At 42.1% G+C, this 18504-nt stretch overlaps 1 protein-coding gene across 4 annotated transcripts in view; it reads left to right on the forward strand.

Moving 5' to 3' along the window:
- The window catches only part of ASH1L (ASH1 like histone lysine methyltransferase), a 146236-nt gene that overhangs the window by 79644 nt on the left and 48088 nt on the right, over positions 1–18504 (forward strand). For all 4 annotated transcript variants that reach the window (XM_054011466.1, XM_054011463.1, XM_054011464.1 and 1 more), the window contains 2 exons: positions 3398–4136; positions 9120–9299. In XM_054011466.1, coding sequence (XP_053867441.1) covers positions 3398–4136; positions 9120–9299 — 919 coding nt within the window. The remainder of the gene's footprint in view (positions 1–3397; positions 4137–9119; positions 9300–18504) is intronic.

An 18504-nucleotide genomic window follows, 5' to 3' on the forward strand; every position in this document is an offset into this window, starting at 1 on the left:
GCTGTTTTTTGCTGTGTAAATTGGATTCAAGTGCACTTATGTAAACTGGTAGCATGGCCATATGCAGTCTATTGGCAACATTCATTATCTATTACGTAAATTGGATTGGTGGCACAGCCACCACTCATTGCAGAAATTGTTGTTAATTTTTATGATTTCCAAAGGTCCACAAGGTGCAAAGATTGCTCAGGTCCTTAATTTAAACAGAAATGTAAGGTTATTTTTTTTAGCATATTCCTGTACAGAGCAAAGATGTCTCATTTGACGGACTGACTTTTTACATGTTCATTTTAAAGAGACAATTAAAAACAGTTAATTTAATCCACTGGCACAAGTCTGTGTGCAGGAAGACATTGGAAATTCAGGATATCTCTAGTGAAAGAAGAGTGCAAGTAGAAAACTGAATGGCAAATTTATCATCACCATAGAGATGAAGCTGCTAAAGCTTCTGGTGTGACCATTTGTGTCTTTAAATTCTTTGTACATTGTGAGCACATTGTGTATTTCAATGTTTTTGTCATAGAAAGCATCTTTGTTACCAAGTGCTCTAGGCATGCATGACCAGTGCTGCAGCTGTCATTGGGATCATACAGTTTGTCTGATCCTTTTTGGATTAGTTTCAAAACATGAACACTAGTTCAAGGACAGGCCATCAAATGACACATCCGAAAATGTATTGTGTTGTGTAGTTTGATTATCTTCAGTTAGTGCAGCTGTTTACATAGCTCAGTTTTCTAAACAGATGGTGTGCCTATAAGGAATCCCCGAGGCATTCCATTTCCTTAGCATTTTTTATCTAAAAAGTTGTGACAGGGCTAAGGATGATTTATTTGTTTTTAATATTGCATCTAAAATTGAAAGCAGGCAGTGTGACTCTTCCCCTTGTTTCAGTGAGAATGAGGTTGCTGAGTTTACTAAGTGTTCACAGTTGACCCTAATAGCTGTGACCTATCACATGTTCTTGTATTTCTTTCCAAACACCTTTAAGAAGTGATTTGGTTATAAGAAGATTTTAGAAGTTGAATGGCCGATTCTTTCTCATTTAAGTTGCCTTCTATATCTGAAAATTATTGTCACTTGTGTTTGTAGATTTGTTAATTTGAGAATTCAGTAATGTGTACATTTTCATTAATATTATTTTTCTTGTCTTCTGAGTCTTTGACTTGGACTGGTGAACACAAACATTTATCTTAAACTGTCTGTGTCTTATCTGTTAACTAACGCAGTGGCTCTCAATCATTCCAGACTACTGTACCCCTTTCAGGAATCTGATCTGTCTTGCATACCCCAAGATTCACCTCACTTAAAAACTACTTGCTTACAAAATCAGACAAAAAATACAAAAGTGTCACAGCATACTACTACTGAAAAATTGCTTACTTTCTCATTTTTACCATATAATTATAAAATAAATCAATTGGAATATAAATATCGTACTTATATTTCAGTGTGATGCTTGAGCCTGTTTTTCACTTGTGGGACTTGTCATTCTGGGAGCCAGTGAAGCAACAGCAACAATTAAGTTTTTCTCCAATCGAGTCTATTCCTACTCTCAGGGCCAGCATTGGGGGTGGCAAGCAGGGCATTTGCCTGGGGCCCCACGCCACAGGGGGATCCACAAAGTTAAGTTGCTTGGCCTTGGGCTTCAGCCCCAGGCCGGGGGGGCTCGGGCTTTGGCTTTCTGCCTGGGGTCCCAGCTAGTCTAACACCGGCCCTGACAACCCCATGAAAACAAACTCACGACCCACTTTGGAGTCGCAAGCTGCAGTTTGAGAACTGCTGATACAGTATATAGAGCAGCATAAACAACTCATTGTCTGTATGAAATCTTAGTACTGACTTTGCTAGTGCTTTTTATATAGTCTGTTGTAAAACTAGGCAAATATCTAGATGAGTTGATGTACCCTCTAGAAGACCTCTGTGTACCCCCAGGGGTACGGATACCCCTCATTGAGAACCACTGAGCTAATGCACAATCTCCCTCCTGCCAGAAAATACAAACTTTGCTGACAGCAAAGCTTCATGGTGTCTTTCCTTTAAAAGTTACGCTTACACCAGAACACACACTACTGTTTTACCATCCAGCCGTTTAAGTAGATGTAATCTCAATAATTGGCAATAATTGCTGTAACATTTTGTAAATGCAAATGTGTAACTGAAATATATTTATGAGAAGACTAAGAGTATTCCTTTTATTCCAGTGAGAGCAGAGTTTCTTCTAATAAATCTTATCTGTAAAAACCAGTAGGGCATCTTTGGGAAATAGTTCATATGGGACAAATCCCTTCTTATACTGCGTCAACAGCATGGCTGATCTGGAAACTCTCCCTTTCAAATAACAGTGTGCAGATGAAGACGCAAAGCACACAGAATAGCTTTCACGTTGTTTTAAAAATGGGTTACGTTTGTTTCCTGTGTAAATGATCTTGCTGCTTTCTCTGGGTATTCCAGGTCATTTCCTTAATGCACAGTCAGTTTCATTAGCAGTATAGCTAATGATTTGAAATAGTGCTTAACATTTGATCAGCGTTTAAAATATGTGTTCACAGAATTTCTGAGACTGTTACTATTTGTATAGGAATTGATCTCACTGGGGAAAATTCGTTTCTGAACCCAACAATAGCAATCCTTTTTCTCCAATGTTTGTGATCATGAGTCCTACCCCACTTACTCTTCAGGGCATCCTCAGTGTCCAAGTTATTTTTCTTTTTTTTTTAATTCTAATATATTGGATTCTGCAGGCAGTTCTGGAGACACGATTCCAAATGCTGATCACCACCTACGCGCGGGGGGGAGGGGGATGGCAACTATAATTATGATAATGGTTTGGACCATCCCCTTTCATGGCACTTTACAAAGTCATGATCCCTACCCTGAAGAACTTACAATTCAAAGCCCCCAATCCTGAAAACACTTTCACACTTGAATTCATGTGCATAAGTTTTTGCAGGATCAGAACATAAGAAAAGTGGCATACTCTTAAGCACTTTACTGCTGCAGACTAATGCATTCTTTCAGGCTTTTCTTTAATTGACAATGCCTTTATCATTCTGCCCTGAAAGAAACAGAAGAGGGAAAACAAGGTATGCTGATCTGCTTAGATCAAAGAGAAAAGAAAAATGTGAAAGAAATTCATAGAACAGAATGCAGGTACCCCTCTTACTTCCATCCCTAGTCCTCCTACCTAGTAAGACTCTGTTACAAAAACAAGTATCTTTACAATATGTAATTATTAGAAGGTCTATTATAAGAAATTAAAATTTGGCAATATCTCCTTAGTATTTTGAGATCAAGAGGGACATATAGCCATTGGAATTTGTTTTAAACCTGATAGAATTTAGTGATGATCATAACTAAAATCTGTTCTAGTATGCTTATGTTTATTTGTGTTTTCCAGTGATTGGAATACCCACACGAGGAACAAAACTGGGGATTGCTGTAGATGATTCAGTGGATAGTTTACTGCAGCGCATGGCACAACATGACAGCCAGGCTGCACTGGACAAAACCATAGAAGCAGTCATTGCAAATGTATCTGTTCCACCTTCAGCTAGCCCTGGTCGAAACCACAACAGGGAGAGAGGCCTGGGAAAACAGGACAGTCTGTTAGTTCCAGCAGTTCCAAGTGACTCTTGCAATGATGGCATCTCACTTCTTTCAGACAGATTACCAAGCAGCTACTCCCCGCATCATCTGAAGAGAAGTATGGTTGAAGCTATGCAGCGACAGGCTAGAAAAATGTGTAGTTACAACAAGATCTTGGCAACCAAGAAAAATCTGGACCACGTCAATAAAATTCTAAAAGCCAAAAAGCTGCAAAGGCAGTCACGGACAGGGAATAACTTTGTGAAGCGCAAACCAGGCAGGCCCCGGAAATACCCACTACAGGCTGTAGTTTCAATGCAGGCTTTCCAGGCAGCTCGGTTTGTCAGTCAGGAGTTAGAGGGAAGGAAAGAAAGCAACACTTTACACCTTGGACCTGATACTATCACAGATGTAATTGAGGCTGTAGTACAGAGTGTGAACTTGAATGCAGAGCACAGAAAAGGGTGGAAGAGGAAGAGATGGCTTGCAGAGGAACAGGCCAGGAAAAGACAGAAGTCTGTACCAGAAGATGAGCAGGAGAGTAATAAAAGGTAATTCCTTCACATTTTTGTACCTTCAAAGAATAGGCAATTGAAACCTGTAGGAAATGTGTTTCTCCAAAACTTTAACTATTCCATCCCCCATCTCACATACACTGCTAGGTGCATTTCTCTGACAGAGGGAATCAGCATATGCTAGTTTAAATTATAACTTCTTTTTTAATTTTGTTTTTTGTTAAAGTGAATTTGGTGTTCATTAAAAATGCTAAATCAGTAGCCCTGAAGACCAAAGTGCCTTTCTTCTCTATACTACTCGGGGCAGCAGTAGCTCTGTAGGGAGAAAGGTTGGTAGATTTGGACTTAGGAGACCTAGGTTAAATTCTTGGTTCAGCGATGGACTTCTTGTGTAACCTTGGGCAAATGACTGAATCTGTGCTGTGCCTCAGATTTACAAATAGGGATAAAACTTGCCTCTGAGGATAAAATTAATTAATGCTTATGAGGTTCTCAGATATGATGATAATGAAAGCCATATAAGTACCTAAATAGATACATTTCCCATTCATTGCTCTATCAGTGTGCTTCAGCCTGGACCTGGTTAGGTTAGAAGGGAGTTAGTTGCCATGCAATGTCCATGGTATTTGATTTTTTACTTCTCTGTTGAGAATACCATAAAGGATGCAGTTGGGATGATGGGGTTTAAATTCATACCTGTTTGCTAGGAACTGAACTGAAACTAACTCATTTTATATAGGGTACTGAAACAGCCTTTGTAATCATAACCAAATTCTAAAGACTTTGGGCTAGATTTGAACTGAAGACCTAACCTGAGCCCCCCAGTTCCTCAACCTTCATTATTACAATAGTTGACCTGTTTCACATGGTGTCAAATTATGGGCTCTCTATTACATGTGCTAACGGGGAAGAGAGTGTAGGGAGCAGTCATCCTCAAAATGAGTGCAGGGAGCAGCTATAATATGGCTTCTGGAAACTGGGGGGTTTGGGGTAGAGAGACCACATGCATTGCCAGCAGCACGAGTGGCCCAGAGAGTGCCTCGTGACAATAGAGCTGCGCTGGGCAGAACACGGCTGCATCTTTGCGAATGTGTAGCAAAAGGCACCTCTCCTCACCCCCTGTGTGAAGCAAGCAGTGGCCAAGATATTCAGAAGTAACTGGTGTTTTGGGGTGCCTCAATATTAGGGTGCCCAATTTGAGAAAATTTAAAGGGACTTGATTTTCAGAAGAGGGGTGCCCAACACTTTCGGAAAATCAGCCCTCTTTAAGGTATCTCAGATAGGATCTTTAAGCTATTGAATATAACTCACCAAAATGAGAGGGCATCTAAAGTAATTCTAACATTCAGACTTGCAAACAGTGGATACAGAAAATCTTGGTGAAACCTATTCTCTCTCTGGGCTTCTGCTTCAGAAGGAGCAGTTAATGGAAATTGTCTGACTCTTTGACTAGCAAAGAATATTTTTAGGCTATCATAATTATAGTTGACAGTTTGGGTGACAGAAAGGTTATAACAAAGATTGTCCCTACACCACCCAGTGAAGAAGTGAAAATAATAGTTCCATCATCATGGAGATCTTTGATTTGAATTTTCTTCAAGTGTGGCCAGGGGTGAAAGTAACTTAAAGGACTTACCAGAGTCCTGAGCAGGGGGGCAGGGCCTCAACCAGAAGAGGCGGGGCCTTTAAATCCCCAGACCCTTTAAATCACCGCCCGAGCCCCATGGTAGTGGTAGCCGCAGCGGCAGCTGGGAGCCCCGGGGCTCCCAAGTGCCACTGCTATCCTGGGGCTACGGCAGTGGGGCTCTGCCAGTGATTTAAAGGGCCCGGGGCTCCGGCCACTGCCAGGAGCTCCAGGCCCTTTAAGTCGCCGCCGGAGCCCCAGGGCTCCCAGCTGCTGCTGTTACCCTGTGGCTCCGGCAGTGGAGCTCTGGTGGCTATTTAAAGGGCCAGGGGCTCCACTGTGGTAGCGGTGGCCGGAAGCCCCGGGCCCTTTAAATCACCGCCGGAGCCCTGGGCCCTTTAAATCACCGGCCTGGGGAAGTTGCCCCCTGCCGGTATGGTCGGCTGTGTACCAGCTCTTGCCGGTACGCCATACTGGACCGTACCTCTGAGTGTGGCATATACCCAATATAAATTAATATTTTATGTCAGTTAAGGACGATCTATACATGACATACCCAACATAAAACCAAGAAGCAAAGAAAAGTTCAGACATACACCTTACCACTAGAACGGTCACTGTACACCACAGACAATGAAGTGATAAGCTATGATGATGACCACAAGTATAACTCTTCCCCAAAAGGGATGCCACTTTTTCCAGTACCTCCTTCCCCAAACTTATCACCACAAACAGACCACATTTGCCTCAAACTTTTCCTTACTCTCTATTCTGCACAGTTCTGGAAAATCATGCCCACTTATGTTTGGGGAAGAGGGTGCTGGAAGGGGGGCATAACCCAATTTCAGATGCAGGGAACATAACGGGGGCATATGTCAAAAGGCAGTCGTACTCCTTTCCTAAACTGCTCAAAAAGGTTTCCTCATACTGCATTGGAGAATGGAAGTAGATAACATAAACCATTATTTCCATCAGCTAACTGCAGAACATAAAGATTAAATTATGACAATGCTAATAATTGTTTGTGTTTAAATAACTACAAATTACATTTACCCCCAGACCTCCAAACTCTCATTGTAGAAAGTTTTTAGTTTTTAACCTAGAGAGGCCCAAATTATCGTGAGATTTAGTAATGTGAACTTTTTAGGCTAATTTTAAACCCAGAAACTAACAGATGAATTTTCTGAGGATTTTCAAATATAAGTTTTATTCAGAGGTTATGTACTGAAAAATTGGGGCAGATATACTGTCTTTTTCATACCAAACAAAAAAAGAGGTTGAACTCTCAGTTTAAGTGCAAAATAGAACCCTGTCATAACCATGGTACTTCAACAGCTCCACCTAATTCATTCCCTTATATGGGAAAGCTAAATTCTACATCAGTTAGTCTCCACGAACAGACAGACAAATCTCAGTGCCAGTATTTCTCGGTATCCTTCAGTAAGATATGGGTAGAACTTTCCCCTCGCTGGTCCAGGATGTGTTGGCCAGGCAGTATTTACTGTTAACATTTGTATATAACACCACAGATCATAAGTTGCCCCTTATTTGATTCTTAAGGTAACAAGACTTTAATATAATTTATGGAGCTATACCTATCTCAGAACTGGAAGGGACCCTGAACGGTCATCAAGTCCAGCCCCCTGCCTTCACTAGCAGGACCAAGTACTGATTTTGCCCCAGATCCCTAAGTGGCCCCCTCAAGGATTGAACTCACAACCCTGGGTTTAGCGGGCCAAAGCTCAAACCACTGAGCTATCCCTCACTCCCTTTGCATTGTTTAAAATAACATCATAAGAATGGCCATACTGGGTCAGCATCCACTTCAAACATTCATTAGCTAATAATTCAACCTATGCAGCAGCAAGCTGTCATTCTTACTTTCACAATAGCTTTAGAAACAAAGCTTAAAGTTGTCTATATTGTATGGGGTTGCAGACCAGGCCCATCAAAACAGAGAACTCTGAAATGGGTAAGACCATTCTGAGTATGTCTACATTGCACACTCCTCATGGTGGCAAGCAGAGTACATACACTGCATGCCCTTTAGCCCAGGTATAAATAGGAACCCTTTGTGTATGTACTCTACACAGCTCTGTAACACACCCAAGCAATGCCTCACCTGTCTATGCTGCTATTTTTAGCAATGTCATGTCCTGCTGCCTCACCACTGCTGGAGTCTTTCTCTGCCATGGGGAAAGGCTTCAGCAGCAAGGAAAGGCTCTGGGAGCAAGGAGGCAGTGTGCAAAAGGCTCCGGCAGCTTCCTGCTGCCCTAGCCTTTCCCTGCTGCCTCCACCTTGCTAAGCCTTTCACTGATGTGTGTAGGTAGACATTGCAGCATGGGCGCAACCTGCTTTTCACTGCAGCATGTAGCAGCAAATACCCTACGTGCCAGCGGTACGCAGTGTAGACATAGCCTATGTTTAATACCCACATTTTATAACAATTGAATATTATTCCATTATCAGGGCGTTTCATAGAGACTACGTCAAGCCCTGTTTAGAAACCAAGGATCTGATTATCCTCTCAGGGTACGTCTACACCACAAATGAAGGGGTGTTTGCAACACGGGTAAGTGTATCCACTCTAGCTTTAATCTAATTGGCGCAGGTAACGTTAGTATGGATATGGCGGTGCAGGCTTTGGTGGGGACTCTGGGTACGTATTCAAGTTCCTGGCCCACCCTGGGTTCTGTGCTGTTTGGTCTTCGCTGCTACTGTTACCCACGCTAACTAGACTAAAGCTAGCATGGGTATGCCTACCTGTGCTGCAGTCACACCTTCATTTGCAGAGTTGACATACCCTCGGTTACGCTCACCAACACTGGTTTGTCCCATTGACTTTAGTGGAGTCACTTCTGATTTATACTACTGTAAATGAGAGAGAATCAAACCCTAGGTCTTCATGATTATGAGGAAAATAACCATCTTAAAATTCTGGAGGAGTGCTGGATAACTTCATCAGTTTGTCAACGAACAGCTTACTGTTTCCAGAACCAAAAACGAACTTACGCTGAAATGAAATTAGTTCTAAAGTTTTAAATATTTCTCTCTATAGGCTGGAGAAATTTAGTAACATGGTGTGAGCATGTGTGCCTACTTGTATATACGTGCACAGACTGCTAGATACCTGTTTATGATTATACATATATAAAACAGATATTTAAGATACGTTGTGCTTTACACTCCAATAAAGTTGATTTCTTGTTTTTATACGAAGTTAATTGTTACTTGTAAAATATCCTGTCCGAAATGCAAAAATTGGCAAAAAAAAAGTTTTAATCTGATAAAGACATCTGGCCATTTAACAATTTGCAGAGATTTCTTTGTTGGGCTTCTTTGTACAATATAGAACAATTCTGTTGCAATAAGTTCATCTTTACATTTTCTTCCAGCTTTTCTGAGACATCAGCTGAATCACCTAGTCACCTAGAAGCCATTGGGAAGGCGCATGAATCTGAAAACACTGAGCAGCATTTGCCTACTTTCACCCAGCGTGAGAAGAAGGCTCCTAGGCCCCCAAAGAAGAAATACCAGAAGGCGGGGCTGTACTCTGATGTGTACAAAACAACAGAGTAAGTAGTACCAGTGAAACACTGCTGTCTGATATTCCAGAGGAAACTCTTCTTTCAACTAGAACCTTGAAGGGCTGCTACTAATAAGCAGCTGAAATAAAACCACCAACTTAATTCAAGCCTGTGAAAAATTACATGCATGATAATTATGAGAATCTGACCCAGTGAAGATTTAAAATGTAACCCCAGTCAGAAAACAACCTCCAGCAATCTGAAAGTGTTGCTGAGTATCAGCCTTGAAGAAGGTAAGACAGCTTTATTCAGCAACCTAAAAGATGATGACAGTAAAGGGGCTGGCGGAGCTTGAGATACTCAGGTACTGAGCACAGTGTCAACATAAAAAGGGCCTTTAGTTGTCTTGCTTTTATTGATTTATGATAACACAGTCATCTTTAGTGTGACTGGCTCGTAAAGTGAAGGAACTTCATGTTTTACCAAAGATGCATCTCTGCTTCCTATTCATGGTACAGTTAAGTGCTATTCATCTGCTTCTTTTTATACGTGGTGGTTAATGTAAAGAACTAAGGTTCCCAAACTTTTTTTCACCATGTAGCTCACAACTTAATAGAGCGATTGTTTCATGGACATCTCTCCTCCCATTTCTGATTGCATGGACCTACTTCCCCTCCCATTTGTGATCACATAACATCCCTGCTGCAGCTACAGCAATTGTTTATGTTAGTAAAGTATTGTATTTTTAGTTTTCTTTTAATGGGGTTTGGCAGATGGAAACAAAGAGGAGAACTGGCATCATGTGACCAGTGAGCTTTCCATAGACAATTAGCAAATGCTCCAGAGACTACAGTGAGACCTGCTGGTGTATGGTTTAGTAACTGTTCCTGATTGCATCTCTTTTCACATTAGAATGTAGTTATTTGAGCAAGACTGTAAGGAAGAAGCTGTGAGGTTCTTGTTTTGACCAAAATGAGACTGCAGTTGCATTTTTATTCAGCTGTTGGTGGTTATTTGTTAGAAAGCACCTCCTCCTCGAGCTGTGATTGTGGTACTGTCCTTTGGATGTTCTGTTTCTAAAGATTAGAGCCTTTTCTGAAAATAAGTGTTAAATGTCTAGTGTCTGAGCATTTTTGTTTGCAATAGAATATTCCCACTGGAGCAGATAGATTTTCAGTTCCTCAGCCATGGTAACATGTCTTTTTTTTTTTTTGTTCTTTGTAATAAAATGTTAATGATCCTGCCAGAAGCCTACCCAGACAATGAGAGCACTCATTGCAGGTGTGGTGGACAGACATGTCACTTTTCAAATTTTAATTAAAAGTTCAAGTGAATTTCTAGATTTATCAGAATTGGGCATGAATGTAGAGAAGTTCAACGCAAAGCCTATAGACTATTACTAACCCCTTAAATTCTCAAAACACAATGTGATGGGGTGTATAGATCCCACACTGATGACAAAAGTGCCAGAGACGCCCTATGTGCAGGACTAGCCCTGCCCCTCTGGCCCTGTCAATTATGTATTGTAGGGAGCAGGCCTTTAAAAAGGAGGAAACTGTAGTCATCAGGGGAGAGAGATCGCCCTGACCAGGAAACTGCTGGAGCAACTCCTGAAGCCACAGGGGGAACTACTATCTAGGAGGTCTCCATCCAGTTGGCCAGATTCAGCAACCCAGCCGGAAGGACTCCTTGCAATCTTAGCCCAGAACTAAGAAGGTACTGTTGGCCCCAGGAAGAAGTTATTCTTGGGTGAGCTGAAATGCTTAATTTTCCTTTTGAGTCCCCATCAGAAGAGACTTAAGAAGGCCTGCAAAGGCCATGGATCCCCCTTACAAGGACTAAGAAACGTGAGCGTATATATAAGTCTATATAAGTCTGCCCCCGACCCCCATGTAGATAACTGGGCATGTCTGGGGTCTCCTACTGGAGGGAAAAACTAAGGAAATTCTTTAACATAGTACTTAGACCTTGTGCTGGTCCTCTGCAGAGGGGCAAATTTCACTCTTAAGAAAGCAGTGTTGATGAGCTCCAAAATATAAATAATAATACTAGTACTTATATTGCACTTTTCTACAGTAGGGACCTGATTTTCAGAGATTCTGAGTACTTGCAGCTCCTGTTGATTTCATTTGGAGATGTGAACGCTTAGCACATCTGACAATCAAGGCCTATATCTCTAAATACTTTACAAAGATGAGTAAGTATTATTATCCCCCTTTTACAGATGAAGAAACTGTCTAATTAAGTATTTATAGGTGTGCTTATCACTATAGTATCTAGAGTGGTACAGGGGAATTAGGTAACCTGTTTTAAATCTTTACAGAGTTCCCCACTTTAAGTCCTGTGCCCAGTCTTTTGACAGAAATAACATTGCTGCCATGGAAGGCTTCAAGGATAGGTGTAGAGTGGAAGAAATGTGAACCTTAAGAACTCCAAAAGGGATGTGGAGAAATTCCCACTATGGTGGTTTATTAATACAGATATTTAGAGCCAATTTTTATATCCTTTCTCACAATGAGTAGGACCTTATTCTGTAAGTAGTCCCATTGGTATCAGACTGCTCGTGAAGTAAGATATTATTCAGTGTGCATAAAGATAGTGGCATCTGGCCCATAATAATCATCTTAAAATTTAAAAAAAATTGACTAATTAAGTCAATCACCAGTCTCTCTTTAAACTGTAAAGAGACAGCTTTGACTGTCAGTGCCATAACTGACTAAAAATGACATAACTTATCTGCAATGGCTGAGTTCTTTGCAAGTGGAATGTATTATAGTAGGGGTGGCCAACCTGTGACTCCGGAGCGCATGCGGTTCTTAGGAAGTTAATATGCAGCTCCTTGTATAGGTGCTGCCTCTGAGGCTGGAGCTACAGATGCTAACTTTCCAGTGTGCTGTGGGGTGCTCACTGCTCAACCCCCTGTTCTGCCTCAGGTCCTGCCACCGCTCCACCCCTTCTCCCAAGGCCCCTGCCCCTTCTCCTGAGCCTCCCATGTCCTCGCTCCGCCCCCCTCCCCACTAGAGCCTCCTGCGCATTACAGCTGATTGTGGCAGGCAGGAGGGGTGAGGAGACGCTGATTGGTGGGGCTGCCGGTGGGCGGGAGGCACTGGGGGCTGGAGGGGGGTTGCGGATGGGGGGATGCTGACATATTACTGTGGCTCTTTGGCAATGTTCATTGGTAAATTCTGGCTCCTTTTCAGGCTCAGGTTGGCCACCCCTGTATTACAGGATGCATCCTAGCAGGATCCTTGAAGTCAGTAACTAATTATTGTCTCTTGGACTGCATACCACCATTTTAAAAAATTACTGCTAGTATTTTGCATATCATAAGCTTCTGCAAGACTGAACTGTAAACTGAAAAGTTGTTCTTTGGTCCTGTGCAAAGCTAAAAAAGAATCCCTTATATCTGTCTTTTAAACAAACTTCTAATGTAACTGTCAACATGCACAAAATAATTTAGAAAATCAGGGTGTATGAAAATCACTATAAGACATAAATGTGATATATCCCCTTCATAACCCACACCAGAGGTTCCTGACTATGATCCAAGTTAAAAAATCCATCTCTCTTAAGCACATCTGACTTTCCTGTTTTTACTTAGAGACAGATTGTGAGCACCTTACTAACATCAGTGAGCAGTTACTTATACAAATTCATTGACTTCAGTGGAACTACTTGTGAGTAACTGCTTACGAGTGTGAGTAACGGGTTTGCAATCTGGCATCTAGTATAATAGTTTTTATTTTAAGAACCACAAGATTTTCATTGTGGTTTATTAAATTAATAGATTATTCCATGTCTTGGAATGATGGGACTGAATGTAATAGTAAATTAAATAATCCACAGAGAAGATATTCATACACTAAAGATCTCTTCATAATCACCTAATTCCCTTTTACCACTGTCCACTATGATATCATAAATGGATTTACCATTCTTCTCGCCAATGTACTGGTCCTTTTTTTATTATTATTATTTTTTTAAGATGGGAAACCATGGAACAATTTATCACAATATTTTTATAAGTTATTTGCTTGAATAAATGTGATCACCTTTTCTATCCCAGGACTAAGCTTCACCTATTTCCGTTTCTGCTGCAGTAAAAGTGATTAAAGGAGGACTGACATTAGGGTGACACAAGTCACCTGACAGTGGGCTTTGTCTAATCATTTCTATTGGTTGGCCCTCTTTTCTGTTCGTTTCCCCTTACCCCTCCTCCCCCCAAAATCTTTGCTTGCTGGTTGAAACTTGAGACTTGCTCCTCCACTTCTCTTTTGCAAGTTAAAATCCTAAGTGGGAGAGGAATGATTCTCAACCCTTAGCCAGTAAACCACTTTTAATCAAATTATTAAAACAGTTTAGTAAGTAAACAATTGATAACACTCCATAAAAGAAAATTTAATTATTTCCCAATCTTATTTTCCATCTCTTGGGCAGGCATGAATTATCATTTGGAGTTGCTGCATTTATCATTAAAGCCTCTGTAGCTACTATTTGGTGTTTCATTAAAAATCATGGGACTAGTAGTTTGGGAAGGAGGAGCTGTTAATACATGTTCTTCTAGGTTTCATGTAACTTTACCCATACGCATGTTTTTTTGGCTGTAAAAACGTCATGGTTTGGGAACAAGAATGCAACTGTTATAATGGAACAGCACCCTCTAGTGATGGTACAGTTAAGTGCTTGTCCATGTTTCCACTAGAAGCCACTGTCTGCATTCTTTTTTCCAATGTGGTATCAATCACTTATTCCCTTTTGCTCTTTACATTATCCGACTTCAGAGATTTTGGCATCTCTAAAACTGGTTTCCCACACTGCAGTGTGGGAGGACAATTGCAATAGCTGCAGCTCTGCTGAGCTTTGTCATTTCTGTTTGGAGCCTCTCCCTGGATCAGTTATGGGCTAACAGTTAAAAGATAGCAGAGAAAATGTTCGTAGTGCCATTGAAAGCTGTAGCCTGCCATTGCAGGGGTAAGGTCTGCATTCATTTCTCTGCCTCTGCTGTCTATGCCTAGGGAATTTGAATTACACAGGTTGCCCCTGTAGGATCCCACTCTTACAACTCAACTAGGTGTAGAGGTTTTCTTACAGTAGGCTGAAGAAAGCCCAGATATGCAGTGCAGTGCATCAGTGGAACATGATTCCTGGGAAGAGAACCAAGAATTAAAGGGATGTTATCTAAGATCTACCTCAGCCTCTCTCTATTTCCTAGGGTGGTTTTACTGCCTGGGATAGCAGGTGTGGTATTAGTGTACAAGTGGGCTTTCCCCAGTCTTCAACTAGCACTGGAAAAATAATAAAGGCTTTTTGCTGATGAAATGCATCCTTATTTGATATGTCCAGAAAGCATAGACTTGGGGATCTTATCTATATTGGGGCTCAATATAGAAGATGAGCACCTAAGGCCTCTCCTCCTCAAAGAAGGAGGTACTTGCTTCAGATTTTATCTGAAGCTCCCAAAACTTTAAAAACTTTAAAAAGTCTCTGAAAATACAAGTATTACTCTTTACACCCTTATGAGACAGATAAAAAAGTTCAGTGTGCCTGTGCAAGCCAGAGGACTTGAAAACAAAGTAAGATTGTGGAGAGCAATCACTGCTATTCACCCAACAGTGGCTTTTGTGGAGGAGTTCAGAGTCTCTCCCGTCTTCCTTCCCTAATTATATTTAATAATTGTTTTAGCTCCTGGGGGAAAATAGTTACTGCGGAAATGGAAATCTTCTAATGGAAATTTTGGGTCAATACCTTATGCAAGAGATGTTCTTCCTACCTTCGGAGTAATGTTCCTCTGGGGATAGTATTGAAAATATATAAATATTAACTAATATAAGCTAAGATTCTAAGGTCAGAATACCTGATGGGTCTACAATTTTCTAGCTTTTTGTTATGTGCCTGCTGGTTTCTTCGAAGTTGCTTAATGCTCTTGGACATAATGTCCTGAACAAGGCAGTAAATATCATAGACAAGAGATCTCTTCACCTCATGACATGGATAACAGAGTTATCATCCAAAATAAGAACAATAAACAGTTTTTCTCTTCTCTAAAGGAAGTTCTGAGTTAAGGTCTGATGGATATTGCATATCTTAAAGATTACCATCCTACCTCTGCTTGAAACCCTTGGAAATATGTGTGCTCATGACGCCTCCTTTAAATTGTTTGTTTGCAGAATTGCAGCCCTCCTTAGTTTTAGCGTCTTGTCCCCATGCTCCTGGGACTGTTTCCTTTCTTGGGAACAGATGAAAGAATGCTGTGATGGACAAATGGCTGTGGGCAGTCTCCTTGTGACGCTGCCAGCCATACCTCCAGCTGCACAGCAATAGATCATCTTCTTGTTGTGCTGCCACCACAGCTATTTTGCCCATACCAAAAGAAAACATAACCTCCTTTTTAAGTCTAAATAAATTCTGTGAAAGCTTAACTGCAGCATGAATTTTATTTTAAGATTCACTTGTGTGTCTTTAAACTATATATGATTCCTTTTGTTTTTACTGAAGTTCTTTAATATTGCATCACAGTCATCATGTTTGTCATGGCAAAGCTTTACTTTTGACCAGAGACTGAAGTTGGACTGTGTAATGGATTGCACTCACCTCATGCAAGAGCCCCCTGGTTGAGTGTGTCTGTGCCTGCAGTTTTTTTCTCCGCTCACAGTGCCCCTGTCATCCGCTGCACTTGTCAGGCAGGTCTTTGGTGCCTCAGCCCTCCGGCTGAGTCACAGTCTGTCCATGTACAAAACAAATGAACCTCTTCCGGGGTACACAGTCCAAAACATCCTTAGTATCCTGCAACCCTCACTGGGCTCAGTCTTCAACAGTCCAACAGGGCCCATCACAGTACCCTCGCATGGTCCAGCTGGGCTTCAAGGTTCCTACTTTGGTATTGAGCGGCGCTCCTAGGGCTTCCTCCCTGGGGGCTCCTTGCCTCTCCTTAAGTCCTCAGTGATCCCAGCCTTCCTGCTGAGCCATCCCTCTTAGAATCATAGAATCACAGAATATTAGGGTTGGAAGAGACCTCAGGTGGTCATCTAGTCCAATCCCCTGCTCAAAGCAGGACCAACACCAACTAAATCATCCCAGCCAGGGCTTTGTCAAGCCGGGTCTTAAAAATCTGTCAGGATGGAAATTCCACCACCTTCCTAGGTAACCCATTCCAGTGCTTCATCACCCTCCTAGTAAAATAGTGTTTCCTAATATCCAACCTAGACCTCCCCCACTGCAACTTCAGACCATTGCTTCTTGTTCTGTCATCTGCCACCACTGAGAACAGCTTGCTCTAACCTCTTTGGAACCCCCCCTTCGGGTAGTTGAAGGCTGCTATCAAATCCCCCCTCACTCTTCTCTTCTGCAGACTAAATAACCCCAGTTCCCTCAGCCTCTCCTCGTAAGTCATGTGCTCCACCCCCCTAAACATGTTCGTTGCCTTCTGCTGGACTCTCTCCAATTCATCCACATCCCTTCTGTAGTGGGGGGACCAAAACTGGACACAGTACTCCAGGTGTGACCTCACCAGTGCCGTATAGAGCAGAATAATCACTTCCCTCGATCTGCTGGCAATGCTCCTACTAATACAGCTCAATATGCCATTGGCCTTCTTGGCAACAAGGGCACACTGCTGACTCATATCCAGCTTCTCATCCACTGTAATCCCCAGGTCCTTTTCTGCAGAGCTGCTGCTTAGCCAGTCAGTCCCCAGCCTGTAACGGTGCATGGGATTCTTCCTTCCTAAAGTGCAGGAATCTGCACTTGTCCTTGCTGAACCTCATCAGATTTCTTTTGGCCCAATCCTCCAATTTGTCTAGATCCTTCTGTATATCCTATCTCTGCCTTCCAGCGTATCTACCTCCCCCCCCCCAGCTTAATGTCATGTGCGGACTTGCTGAGGGTGCAATTCATCCCATCATCTAGATCATTAATAAAGATGTTGAACAAAACTGTCCCCATGACCGACCCCCAGGGCACTCCGCTTGATACCGTCTGCCAACTAGACATCAAGCCATTGATCACTACCCGTTGAGCCCGACAATCTAGCCAGCTTTCTATCCACCTTATAGTCCATTCATCCAATCCATACTTCTTTAACTTGCTGGCAAGAATACTGTGGGAGACCGTATCAAAAGCTTTGCTAGAGTCAATATATATCACATCCACCGCTTTCCCAATATCCACAGAGCCAGTTATCTCATCACAGAAGGCAGTCAGGTTGGTCAGGCATGACTTTCCCTTGGTGAATCCATGTTGACTGTTCCTGATCACCTTCCTCTCCTCCAAGGCTTCAAAATGGATTCCTTGAGGACCTGCTCCATGGTTTTGCTGGGGACTGAAGTGAGGCTGACCAGTCTGTAGTTCCCCGGGTTCTCTTTTTTCCCTTTTTTAAATATGGGCACTATATTTGCCCTTTTCCAATTGTCCGGGACCTCCCCTGATCGCCACGAATTTTCAAAGATAATGGCCCATGGCTCTGCAATCACATCAGCCACTCCCTCAGCACCCTTGGATGTCTTATATCCGGACCTATGGACTTGTGCATGTCCAGTTTTTCTAAATAGTCCTTAACCTGTTCTTTCACCACTGAGGGTTGCTCACCTCCTCCCCAAACTGTGTTGCCCAGTGCAGCAGTCTGGGAGCTGACCTTGTCTGTGAAGACCAAGGCAAAAAAAGCATTGAGTACTTCAGCTTTTTCCACATCATCTGTCACTATGTTTCCTCCCCCATTCAGTAAGGGTCCCACACTTTCCCTGACCACCTTCTTGTTCCTAACATACCTGTAAAAACCCTTTTTGTTACCCTTCACATCCCTTGCTAGCTGCAACTCCAGTTGTGCCTTGGCCTTCCTGATTACACCCGTGCATGCTCTAGCAATAGTTTTATACTCCTCTGTAGTCATCTGTCCAAATTTCCACTTCTTGTAAGCTTCCTTTTTGAGTTTAAGCTCACGAAAGATTTCACTCTTGGACTCACTTCACTGCCCACAGCTCCCCACTGAGTCAGTCCCAGTGCAGTCCCCTTCCTTGGGTTGCCACAATTCTAATTCTCTTCCTTAGGGCGTAGCCACTTCCCCTAGTGCAGGGGTAGGCAACCTATGGCATGCGTGCCAAAGGTGGCACGCGAGCTGATTTTCAGTGGCACTCACACTGCCCGGGTCCTGGCGGCTCTGCATTTTAATTTAATTTTAAATGAAGCTTATTAAACATTTTAAATACCTTATTTACTTTACATACAACTATAATTTAGTTATATATTATAGACTTATAGA

This window comes from Malaclemys terrapin, chromosome 21 (genome assembly GCF_027887155.1).
Source record: "Malaclemys terrapin pileata isolate rMalTer1 chromosome 21, rMalTer1.hap1, whole genome shotgun sequence".
Taxonomy (NCBI): domain Eukaryota; kingdom Metazoa; phylum Chordata; order Testudines; family Emydidae; genus Malaclemys; species Malaclemys terrapin.